The 13,056-nt window shown below is 43.5% G+C and overlaps 1 protein-coding gene across 1 annotated transcript; it reads right to left on the bottom strand.

Annotated features, from left to right (window-relative positions):
- Nucleotides 1–1,380: 1,380 nt before the first annotated feature.
- LOC120763702 (keratin, type I cytoskeletal 23-like) lies at nt 1,381–11,244 on the bottom strand. Its single transcript, XM_040087207.2, has 8 exons — nt 10,834–11,244; nt 7,260–7,342; nt 5,775–5,931; nt 4,155–4,316; nt 3,937–4,062; nt 2,965–3,185; nt 2,271–2,296; nt 1,381–1,641 (listed from the first exon to the last, which is right to left on the bottom strand). The coding sequence occupies exons 1-8, from the start codon at nt 11,242–11,244 to the stop codon at nt 1,538–1,540; spliced, it is 1,290 nt and encodes a 429-aa protein (XP_039943141.1). The 3' UTR covers nt 1,381–1,537.
- Between the last annotated feature and the right edge of the window lie 1,812 nt (nt 11,245–13,056).

Here is a 13,056-nt window from a genome sequence, read left to right as displayed (position 1 = left end):
CCATAAGGAAGGACACTCTTAATTAGCCAGGAGTTACTAATCCTGTATTACAAGTTTTACCCAGTTTAAAGAAACCATTAGGTAATCCATCCAATGCTTTTGGGATCTCTTTGTGCAACAAGGGTGGAGAGCTGGGCTGCAGGGGGCAAAGGGGGATCAGGAACTCGTTGGAACATGCCAGTAGCAGAACACTGTATCACAGTAGTGGACTTTGTTCAGTTGAATCTGCATTTCCTTTGTGATTTCCCCTTTGTGAGCCCTGTTTCAAAGCAAGGCAGGTAACAGGAGCCCTTTTGTGAGAGCCCATGGTGTGTGGGGATGACGGGACATGATGACAATGTCGCTCATGAATGCGAGACTGCCCTGGACACACAGACGGTGACTTTGGAATGCAAATCCCTGACACACTCATTATGTTCCATTTAGTCTCTCTTCCTTCTGCCTTACACTCTTCCTCATCTAAACATCCTAATGGTATTTCTCTTTCCCTTGCCCAGATTTTATCTTTGCATAGGTCTATTGCTGTCGGTCTGCTGCTGACTCGGGCATTGGGCTGAGCTGAGAAAGGGAGGAAGCCTGAGTTTGGCTAAGGCTGACAGCTCTCCCTGATGTTAGCATGCACTGTAAACACCAGTCTGGCCTGACTGCAGAACCCTTCAACAGAGACAGTGAACATTAACTTGAGACCAAATAACTGAGATGGTTTTTTGAATTACCTGGGTCATCAAAGAATGAGTGTCTGCAAAAGTACTTACAGGCTCTGAGGGAAAGCATGTAAAGACAGTGCTAGAAAATTTCTCGCAAACTGAAGAATAAAGAAATGTTTCTGGGGGACTATTTTTAGTAAAGTGACTTTGCAACTCTCCTACTCATAATGCTGTTTTAAATGGTGACATTGATAAGCTGTATATAGGGAGGTTGAATAGTTTTGCTCACAAAAATGTCAGCTGTAACTTGTGTCTCCTCTTTTCTGTGTTCTTTCAGTATTGTCCCTCCTGAAACAATGAGGCTTTGGCTGTCCTGAGCCGTGTCAGTGACACTGCCACAGTGGACTGGGCATATGTAAGGGAAAGCAAAATCAGATATTCCAAGGACCAGGACAAATAATGGATAAAAATTTATTTGCTGCAGTGAGGTATATGATGAGAGGCATAAGACCAGGAAAAAAGTTGAGAGTTTATTCCCCTTAAATTATAGCTAATTTGCAGAGTGATAACTGAATCCCATATGGATATTCCTGTCCTGAGGAGATGTGCAGAATACATCTGTCACTAGCTCAGCCAGTCACTTTAATTCAACTTTTCTTCTTTAATTCAGCTTTTCTTCTGCATTTTGGTGACTAAAAGCTCTTTAAACTACCCATGTCAGCTATACCCAGCTCTGTGTGGCACTTTGCAGTGTTAGGCTGCAGATCATTTGAGAAGCGCGTTGGCTGCAGGATCTGTGTTTGACCCACGGGGAGCCAGCCCACGGCGCTGTTCCCAGAGGAGCCGTGGGAGCTGCTGCCGGGAAAGCTGCAGGTTGCCAGAGCTTTCCTTCAGGCTTGTGGGGGAAGCTCGTTGACGGTGGAGGACACCACCTCCCCATTCACACTGTCGTGGACAATCGCTTTGAGCTTTCGGTTGCTCAGCCCAGAGTGTTCTGGAAGAAAAGAAAGTTTAATTAGTCAAGGTGCAATGCTGAAACAAGGTGATGCAGAGAAAGCCGCATTTAGTCATTTGCCTGCTGCCTCCTCAACGAAGTTTTCTCTACATGTTCTCCTTCAAATCAATATTTGTTATTGCTCTGTGTGAAATGTGCTGCCAGAAAGTCACCCTGGGTCTGGTCCAGGTCAGGGCAAATGAATAACACAGCGACAGCCCAGCCAATGCAAATCCAGCAGATTATCCTGGATGTCTGCAGGTCATGCCCATGCCAGAATATGAGTTTCCAGACATGCAGATTTTCGGTTTGCTCTCAAGCCCTAACGCTGTTTTAGTCAGCCAGTGGAGTCTCCTTGCCTCCTCATATCCCAGGAAAGCTTTAGTCTGGAGCCTGAGCTGTGGCCACATGTGTGACTGACAGGGCTGGGGCTCAGGCAGGCACAGCCCCGTGGGCTCTGCAGTGAGTTCTTCACAGCAGCCAGGAACCACTGAAATGCTTCTCAAAGGCCTGAGTGAGCCTGCCATGCACACCTTCCACAGTTCACTCAGGTGAGGGTAAAATTGCCCTGAGTAAAATTTGATTGGTAATTAAGAGTCACTACAGAGAACAAAGTAAGGAACTTTTACCTTTAGTTTCAGATTTTCTTGCTGTCCTGTGAAGATAAAGAAATAGAGAGAAAATAATGTTTTACTCATTTCAAGAAGTTATTCATCCCCTTCTTCCTGTTTCTAAGGAGACCTTATCCCACTATGAGATAAAATTAAAAAAAAAAGAAGGAAAAAGAATGATGCTTTTATACCATGTGAACTTTCCCTTTGGTAAAGGGAAACCATCCCTGGACACATTCACTACTGCTTCCTGGGACAGGTGCATTGGTTCTTGTGTATTTGAAGTTGCTGAGGTTGATTCCAATTTGGCTTCTGACAAAGACCCTCCCACTTGGGGCAACTCTGTCCTGCCTGCCTGAGAGTTGCAGTTCTAAAGGCTGCTGATCTTCCTTTTTTGACTTCATACAAATCAGACAAGAGAATAAAAATGAGGCCAGCAGTCTCCTATGCTGAGGTGGCCATGCTGTGGGAGTGGAGAATTTTATTCTTTTTTTAATAAAAAGTTATATTAATTTAGGTAATCCAAATTACATGGATACCAGTGTGTCTGTACTCAAAGTGACTCTGGCTTTTTATTATGATCCATCACATTAAAATACCAACCCTTGATGTAGTATGGGATTCACAAGCTTTGATTAAGCATAAACAAACAAACAAATAAATAATCCAAATATGAGGACTCTCTATTCCAGTTGGGGCAGCTCTGCCTTACCCGTCAGCATTCCCTTCCAGCAGCAGGCGGTATGTGGAAATTTCCTTTTCCAGGCGCGTTTTGATCCCAAGAAGGACCTTATATTGGTTATTTTGCTGCTTCATGTCATGACGAACCTGGCTCAGCTCTTCCTCACACCTGGAGATGATCTGCTGCATGTTTTGAAGCGCAGCAGCGTAGTAATTCCGAGTGTCAGCCAAGGTGTCTTCCAGCATGTGTTTCTGATGGGGCAGATAATACCAAGACCATGATTATTATTTATGTGGTAGATACAACACAGAAATACCAGCAAATTTGGTCTCTAGCTAGAAGATTGCAAAATTAAGGCTGTGGTAATTTAAACACTTATGCATTTGCATAACTATTCTTGTGAAGGCAGCAGAACCACAAAGCTGTGCCGTGTGTGCATGAGAGGCAAAACGGAGTCATTTATCCCTGCCATATCCGTTCTGCTCAAAGCCCTGCTCCTGAAACTGCTGTCTGTCCTGTCCATTCTGTGTGTACTGTCCAGAATTGCTCCAAAGTCTCCAGGTCTCTGGGATGTGAGCTTTAACCTGTGTAAGAGCTATGTAATATTTGTGAAAGTTCCCCACCAATATTTTTCACAGTTTGTGTATTTCATGCCTGGTAACAGGGGATGTAAATATGAACTCTGCATTCTTTGTGTTACTCTCTGTCTTCTGGACACATTCTCTTTCTAGACCTGGAGTCAGCTTCCCTTCTTGTCTTCTTCTTCTCCTCATATTTTGTCATAAGGAGAGAACATAAATTTTTCATTTCCCAGTGATGGTTGCTGAATCCATTTTGCATATTTTGGCAAAGTCGAGCATGATCTGAATTCCACTTTCCCTCATACTTTAACAACTGCAATAAAGTTATGCTAGGCTGTGGATTTAAATGGAGAATTGGTCCATGACAGCTTCTGAGAATACGTGGAGTGAGTGAGCAGCCCAAGATGTCTGCAGCAGATACCTTACTAATCTGCGCTTGCAGCTCGATGTCCAGGGACTGCAAAGTTCTCCTTAACTCCTTGATCTCGTTCTCGTTGTGCTGGATCTGCTCGGGGTTAGGGGTTGCTGCCAGGGACATTGCTGCACTCTGTGGAGCAGAAGCAAGAGAAAAGCTCACAGACTCTGGTCAGGCAGGTACAGTCACAGGGGGCTTGGAAATGAGCAGGGAATAGCTGTTACCTGTTCTTTGTACCAGTTGTCCAGGCTTTGACGATTCTTTTCAATTATGGCCTCATAATCTTCTCTTATTTCTGCCAGAATCTTGCCTAAGTCTGCGGGAGGGGCTGCGTTTACTTTTACATTGACTTTGAAGTCTTGTGAGGAGCGATTGGCTTCCATATCCTGTTCATGTGTTAGCAGAGGGAACAAGCAAACTTGTTTATGGATGTAGAAAGTTTTCAGAGAGCCACAGAATCCCAGAGAGGTTTGGGGGGTAATTGTTATATATACATTAGATTAACGTTATTTGAAAAATTTATATATTGATAATACTCTAATGTGACTTAAACCGGTGACACAGTTGCTTTTGTGACACAGCTCAATAAAAAACACGCAAGAAGATATTTTCATAAAATGTTTCTGGAAGAAATGGACTCAGTGAAGAAGCATGGACATTTTTTATTTATTTATCTATTAGAAACCCAAAACCTTGATGAAAATCTAACAGTAATTTCATCTTTCTTACCCTTTATGTTAATATTTATGGAACTATAACTAAGTTTACAGGAGAGTAATATAAAAGTTCTATGTAATTGTTAAAGGAATAATTGGATTAAAGCATATAATTACTGTGTAAACAACATAATTACAGGACCAGTCAGACAGGCAGGGTAACATTCCTTTCTGTGTAGCACAACCTTCTGTGCCTGGTACCATTTTCAAAGCGCCCAGGCAAAGGAGCCTTTCGGGGTATGACATCACGGAATGCGGATCAGCTGGACACAGGGATGGCTCTGCTGGTCCCCTGCGTCCAAGAACTCTCCTGGGCTGGAAGGGGGTCAGCCAAAGGTAGCTGTACCTACCACCGTGCAAGCCCTGCGTTTTTAGTCTCTGCTTTAATAACCCACACACACTGAGCAGGACGTTTGGTCCGGTGTTAGGTAATAACTGCAAACAACACCAGATCAAGCGAAACCAGCATGTTTAAAGCAGTGGAATTATAAATGTGGGAATAACAGAGAGTACTGAGTATAGCTGTGGAGAATTCAGAGTAGCGTGGCTTTTGAGAATTATCTAATTACTGTGCTGAGGATTTTGCAAGAATGAGTAATTTTGCCTGATTTCACCAGCCATTCTTTTTCATTTTGATCCTTCAAGAATTTGAGATCTGTTTTGCTCAGGTCAGCCTGTTCTGGGTGACCCTGCTTGAGTTTAGGAGGGGTGGACAAAGGGGACTAAAAAGATCCCTTCCAACCCTCACCCCCTCCATGCTTCAGTGAGTATAGGAAATTATATATTCAGAACTGAGGAAAAAGTCTGTGATAACTAAAACGCGGCAGCACTCCGTGTATTTATATCTAAGTCTTTGTGAGAACATTTCTGTCCAATATGTCAGTTATTATTAGCTGTGTATGACAGATGGGTGAGAGAGACTCCAGCAATCTGTTCTCTCTGAAACCCCAGTGTAATTGGTAAAGCAGACTCAGACTTTTTGCCTCATCTGACACTTGTTGGCTGCCTCAGAAACAGGATTAGGTCCTGAATCATCAATCCCACTTACAGATTGTGGGTCTTACTCAGTTAATTACATGGTAGTAAAGATTGGTGCGATAGGATTTTACCAAGTGGAACTTTTTCTACCTCCTCATGGTCTTTCCTCCTGAGGATGTGCTCTTCTCTCAAACCTTCAATTTCCATTTCCAGATCTGTGGTAATAATGGTCATGCCGTCGAGCTCCTTCCGCAGGTTCTCCACATCCAGCTGCACTCCCTGCCTGCGACACTTCTCGGCTTCATATCTTTATGAGGAAAGAGAAGACACAACGTGCATGTTGAGAACTGCCCGATTCAGGCTCTTGTATAAGTCTATGTAGGGAACTAGAGAGAACAAACAACCAAAGAAACCAATTCTGTTTCTAACACATGTTATTTAAATATTTTTAAATAGTCTTAACAAAAAAAATTACTTTTATTAGTTTTGTATTTCACTTTCTCCCTTTATGGTAGGAAATAAAATTTCTTTTTTTTCCCCTTCCCTTTTTGTATGTTAACATTTAGCAGGTTGTGAAAGCTTTGAGAATACAATTCTCTGGAAATAGTATCAGCAAGCACTGATTGCTGCAGTTTTTCCAAAATGGTAACTTTTGAGTCCTTGAGAAAAACAAGAAGAAATGTGATGGAAGCCAGTTACTAACATTCCTCTCTAACCTCTTGCAGTGTCTGTAGTGAGCCAAAGGCATGGAGATGCTGCTGTGCTTCCCCGGGCATGGGAAGCACTTTTGCTCCAAGGAAAGCATCTCTCCCTTTACTTCATGTTTTGTGGGCTCTATTGGTGCTTCTCCATTCACCCGAGGAACTCTGTCAGTCCCATCCCTCAAAGCAGTTCCACTGGTTCCTTCTGTGACACTACTGCCTGATAATGAAGGGCTGGCAGTGCTCAGGGTTTCCAAGCTTGTCACAATATTACCAAAACCCGAGATATTTTTTATAGCTGATCACCAACTGCTAGAAATAAGACAAATCTTCCTGGTTCCTGAGAAGGCTTACAGAAGTGTCAGATCCTTTCCTTTGGAAAGACCTGCCTGAAAGCATTCTGTACAAACATTTTGTCTTTTTAGTTGATCTGAGAACTCTCTTTCAATGTACTGAAAATCAGACTGTGCTGGGAGCCAGTGATGCACCAGCTCAGTTACTGTGCATGACGTAAGGGACTCCAAAGCAGAAGCTACACAAGGACAGGTGTTCCCTGTGGAGCTGGACAGAAGAGGTGATAAGTCCAGGAAATAGATTTGGGCTGGACTAGGAAGTGCAGTGCTTAGAGGGGATAATTTGTAATCCCAGATGACAGTTTTAAGTGCCTTTTGTCACAAGTATCAAGTGTCTGCTGTCAAACCTGCTCGTCAGGACCTGCACTAAGTATCATAAACAGGGTGACTCAGGGTTCTTCAGCAATCATTTGTGGGTTTTACATCCTTTTGGGTTTTTTTCCCCTGGTCTACATTGTTTTTATTCATCTAGTATCAACAGAAAACCTCAGTAAAATGACTTCCCTATTAGATTAGCAAGAAAAGTAATGTTTAGTTTAATCCTCTTTCAAATTTAATGAGGAAACCAAAGAAGAGCTTACTTGAGCCTGAAGTCTTCAGTTGCCATGTTTGCGTTATCGATTTGTAAAAGGATGCTGGCATTGGTGATCTTGCTATCCTCAATCTGGAAAACAGAGAATCCAGCAGGAGAGTTGGTGTTGCCATGGGGAGACAATAAATAATCTGTGCTGGTTTAGCCTCTTTGCTACTCATAGGAAGCATCTAAATAGTGGAATTCCCATGCTAAGGAGACCATAGGAATAAAAGCAGTTCAGTTTCCTGATTCACCTAGATGTTTTGCAATTTTTCTCCATAATCTTACTTTGCTCTTTCTTACTTTTTTTGAGAGTGTGAACCAGAAGGCATCATCTTATTCCTGGCCAGGTAGAGGATATGAATTTCATTACAAACTTCATGGTCTATTACAGAGTAACAGTTACTGCCTTCCTCTGGCTTTGAGACCAGATTCTGATCCTCTTCAGCATCGCTGACAAAGCTCCCTTGGGCATGTTTAGGGCAAATTTCAGTAAGAACCATTAAGCTGTGGCTGAGTACCATCAAAATACTGGAGTTAACATTACACTAAAAAGTAGCCTGTCCATGAACACTCTGCTGAGCTGGTGTTGTGATGCACAGCGGTGATGGTGGCAGCCACTCACTCACTGACAGGACCCTCAACCCACCACAGGCTTCAGCCAGGAGTTACATGCACAATACCACTGGCATCTAGTTGCTGCAGTCCATTCAGTTGTGCACCTGTAGCTGCTCTGAATCAACCAGCAGCATGGAGTGATTGATTCAGGAGTTTGATTTTGCTTTGGGATATATGAAAACTGCCCTAAAAGCTGCAGCATGAAGCACAATCTCGTTCCTTTGGTGCACTCATCACACACCGGAAAGGCTCATGTGTCCCTCATAATGTGGAATAGCTTTTAACTATAGATCTGAATGCGAAAAGTTCAATGTTCCATGCCAAATCTTTGAAAGAACTCCAGCAGGAACTCACACATAATTATCAGGAAATCATAAATGAAGGGCATCATGTCCTTTTCTAGCACAGAGGAAAGAGAAGTGTGGTCTCCATCCCAGCAGCTACCTTCCCTCAGCATCCACAGTCAAACCAAGGGGCACCATGGCTGTACAGAAGTCATTTACAGAGCTCTCAACACCTTGGAGTAAATTTCCCACACCTCAATGAATCACAAAGAAACAAGGAAATGACAGAATTCTCCTGAAGTGTCAAAGGTTCACCTCTGTAGTGAAGAAGAAGGTGCTGTGGAATGTTTAACTAATCTGCTAACAGACTGTGCATTCCTGCGCAATTAGCAGCGCACCTCGGATACTGCCCTGGGACATGATCAAGGCCAGCTCAAGAGCTATAACAATACCCTGAATGCATGGCTGCCTGGAATTTGGTGACAGAGAAGAGGCAGTTCTTGAATCTAACCTTGTAGAATGTACAAGCCAAGGAGAAAACAAATTGAGTTCTTCAGCTTTGTGCCATGTACAGAATTGCTGTGTGCCTCTCTGTGCTATCCGAGCACTGGTCAGTGCTTTGCCCACTGCCGTGTGAGCCCAAGTGCTCTGCAGCCAGCTGAGGATCTCACATGTGCCAGTTATCTCTTAACAGTCACATGCAATTCCTTACTGCATCCATCTTGAACATGGCTGCGTCTCTAGTACCAGTCTGCAAACTGTCAGCTTCATTAAGGACTCACACATTACTGTATAGAAAATACACTCCAGTTCCTTCTCAAAACTGATTTTCCAAGAAGGCTTCCTGCACTGGCTTTACCTCTCATGTCTCATGTCCTTACTCCCATCTCCTGGAATGCCCTGCAGATCACTTTGCTTATTTGGTGGCACAAGGTGTTTGAATGAGTTACCTGAAGAACAGGTGCTATTTCATTGTGTATTTGGGTTAGGATGGAGTCAGACTGGAGCAAGACTTTTCCCAAAACTTGTTGCTCCATCAAGAATTCATCCTGAATTCAGGTATCCAGGAGAGAGTGGTTAAAAATGTAGGACCCAAATGATTATATGCCTCCAAGTTCAGACAGGCAGCATATCATAGACATTCTGGATTATTGGATATAGAACCCTAAATTTAGTCTAAATTTTATTTTAGATGCTAAATTAGTTTAGTTTTTTAAATTAACATTTAATTATCTTAATTATAGTTAATAATTAGATGCTATATTTTTACTCATTTTACTGGCAGACATGCTGCTAATTGCAATATTTTATAGAGAAAGTAAAAATTCTGAGTTCAATCACTGAATTGTCACCTGTAAATGATTCTTTCCTGGCCTTTCCTTCCACATCCAGGACAGCCACCAGCCTCCAGGTGTCTGTGGCCAGGGACAGCTGTTTAAGGAGTGAGTGTTAAAAATAAGTGGTTTGGGTACAACCTATTCAAAAGAGAAGGCTTTACCCCAATCAGCATCGTCATTTCATGCTTACTGTCTTCCTAAGTCTTTCTGATTTACTAATTCCAAATGAACCTGAACACATAAATGTTCTTGATGAACAAGTTTTTATTTCTCTTTCTTTAAAAAAAGAAAGTGCACAAGTGCCGGGTCTGGGGATGGTGACCTTTCTTTATCCTTAAAACAGAAAAGGGTGATGACAGTTCTGGCTCTCCGTACACCGGCTGTGGTCCGAGCACCTCATCTACTGCCTGGAGGCAACACTTTTAGCTGTGAGCATGGAGTTTGATTAAGTCCTTGGCCCAAATCAGCAAAGATGCGAATTAATAACATTTCCAAGCCTTTTTTAAAAAAAGAATTTCTCAGGACCTTGAGAATGCCAAGTAATTGTATTATAAAAAGTGGAGGGTAAATGACAACATTGCTTTTGGAAGAGCCTTGGGTTTTGCCCCATATGGGTATGTAAAGTTAATTACACTGATTAGTCACACAGATGGTTACAGTGCTAAGGATGTTCATTATGAATACAGATTAATATTATGCTTAAATTTGAAGACACGTGAGTTTGGGAGATTGAAAGAGTTACTGTTGAACATTAATATTAACTACTGGCAGGAACCAGAAATTCTCCTTTTAATTATAGTGAAAACATCCATAAGGAATTTGTCATTGCTATTTTCTTAATTACAATGAAGTATTTTTCCATCTGATTACATAAGCTCATTGGTCCCAAAACTCCTGTAGTTTCATTGTCTGCTACCGCAGGAATCAAAGAGCTGGAATGCCCCAGTCTGTCTGGAGACAGCGGCAGGAGAGGGGCAGGCTCTGCACTCCTCCTGCTTTGTAATTTGCTCAAAACCTGTGCAGTCAAAAAGACCAAGTTCTCCCAGCCGCAGTTACTCAAACCCCAGTTTCAGTACAGAAAGGAACACTTGGCAGCACATGAATCCCTTTATTCTGCCAGTCTCTGCAGAATCCCCCTTGCCCCCTTCCAGCCTTTCTTGTGCCCAGTCTTCTCTTTGTGAACACAAAGAATGTTTATGCCCAGGTCCTGGAACTACCTTCCTGAGGATTTCTAACATTTCAAAGGTTTTATTTAACTTCTTTAAAAGAAAGACATCAGCATGAAGGAGAACCCCGATTCCTTAGAAGAGCACAGAATGACACAGTCCCAGCTCTGACTTACCTGTCTTTGCATGTCAGTGACGTTTTGCTCGTACTGGTTGAAGTCATGCCTCTTTCCATGAGACTTTGTCCTGTGCCACTCTAGGATGCAGCTCTCCAGCTGAGCGTTGGCTGCTTCTAAGGCTCGGACCTTATCCAGGTAGGCAGCCAAGCGCTCATTCAGGTTCTGCATAGTCTGTTTCTCATTCCCACCCAGGAAGATGCTTTCCCCATAGTGCTCGCCGAAGCCTCCCCAGGGTGCCCCTCCTGCAGCCAGCCAGAAGGGTCTGGCGGAGAAGGAGGGATGTGTGCTGCTGGCACCACCATCTGCACTTGACGCTCTGTAAGAAGTTCCTTGCTGGGCCAAACCACACCCTGAACTACCCCTGAGGGACCCAGAAAAAAACTGGAAATGGCCTTGGCTGGTGCTCATGCTTAGCTCTGTGTGAATCGAACCCCAGGTTTGGCTGCCTAGCACTGAGCAGCCTCTTCGCCTTCCCTGAGCAGCTTTATGCCTTTTCCTGTGGGAGTTTCCCTTCGATGAATGACTACAGCAACAAGATTGTGTCATCACGAAACGTGCTTCCTCTTGGTCAATTCTGAAGCATTTATGAGCCTGCACGCTGTTGTTGTTTGGAATCAGCTACATACCGGGCTGCTTTCCTTTCGCTTGTTTGGGTTTTTTTTTTTTTCTTTTTCTTTTCATATGATAATAGTGAGGTGTGGCCAAAATCCGTAGGTGTGGAACAGGATCAGCTCTGCCTCAGACTTCTCTCTAACCCTGTAGTTAGCATGTTGTGTTTTCCTACTCATGAAGAGAATAAATGGGAAGCCGGGGTAGGGATGCAGATACTTTCTGGGGTAATTCTCAGGCTGTAGAATTACAGCAGCCCATGGATCCTCAAACGGGAGGATTCTCAAATACAATGTGTCCTTTCAGCTGTCAAACAGCCTAGCGACAAAACAGCTTCAGCCTGTGGGAGACGTGAAGCTTTAATGAAGTCATCCAGCCTCTAAACTAAAAAACCTCCAGTTCAGAGTCAGTAATACTCACCTGATCCCTTCAGCTGCCCATTTCCAGGGGAAATACATGAGAATTATTTACTTTTATACTGATTTTCTCATGATTTGAGGTGCACTCCTGTTTCAGTGGTCTTGTCTCAATAGGCAGCAATGCAAAGATTTCTTGCTATTCCCAGCATTAATGTTATTAAGATATTTATCTTAGCTATAGAAAATATTTACACTATGAGTTTGTAATAGCACTCAAAAGATTCAAGTGATTATTTAAAGCTACCAGCCCTAAAAAATAGCCTGGCAATCATGCCGGAATAGACTTTCTGGAAAGTCTCAGTAACGTTCTGTCAAACTGTATCTATCCAACAGAGAAAGGAGCAGTGTGGCTGTTGCAGGTTTTCCTATTCCTCATGCTGGTAAGGGACTGGGGAGTGGTCCCATGGCAACTGCTGGGTTTAGTGAGTTTGCCTTGTCTTGTTCTAGTCCATGGCTGAGGGATGAGACAGAGAAGGAAGATTTGGGAAGAAGCAGGAAGCTGAGTGGGCACAGGCTCTCCTAGAAATTGCTTTCCTTGCCTAGGTGAAGGTTAAACCCCTTCCCCAGGGTCTGCCCTGGCGCTGCTGCTCATCCTGACTGGCGAGGGAGACTTCATGGAGCAGAGTTACACCGTCCTGGGAGAAACAGAAGGGCATATGTTTTCCCCTGTTTATTTTGGAATGCTGCAGCAACAAGGAATTGCTGCGCTCCGGCTTCCCGGGTACCTCCCAGCCTCATTCCTGACGGAGCAGGATTCGGGCTCCTCCTTGCGGCTGGGCTCGGCTCTGCTCAGCACCTGATCCTTGTTCCCCAGCTCCCTTAACGTTAAACACATGCTCCTCTTCCTTCCTCAGACACTTCCTTCTGTAGAAATCCTGTCATTTCAAGCTGTTGGGGGAAAGAAATCAGTGAAAATAGGGTTTTCCAGTGAGTACAAGGTTTGGCTCTCCCCAAATATTCTGGTTACAGCCACTATCCATAGCTGCAGTCTGGGGTCAGCCCTGCTGCTGGGGAGGGGAACGAGCTTGAAGCATCAGACAAAAACCCTAACTTGAAAAAAACCTAATAAATGATAATAGTACTGATGACGATCTGCAGATCTCACCAGAGATCAAATTCAGGTTGAATTTTCAGTTTAGCAAGCTGGTGTCTATGAACTGTCACACCGAGATGGAATTACACGTGGATGTAC

Source organism: Hirundo rustica, chromosome 27, assembly GCF_015227805.2.
Source record: "Hirundo rustica isolate bHirRus1 chromosome 27, bHirRus1.pri.v3, whole genome shotgun sequence".
NCBI lineage: Eukaryota > Metazoa > Chordata > Aves > Passeriformes > Hirundinidae > Hirundo > Hirundo rustica.
This window is presented reverse-complemented; position numbering and strand designations above follow the sequence as displayed.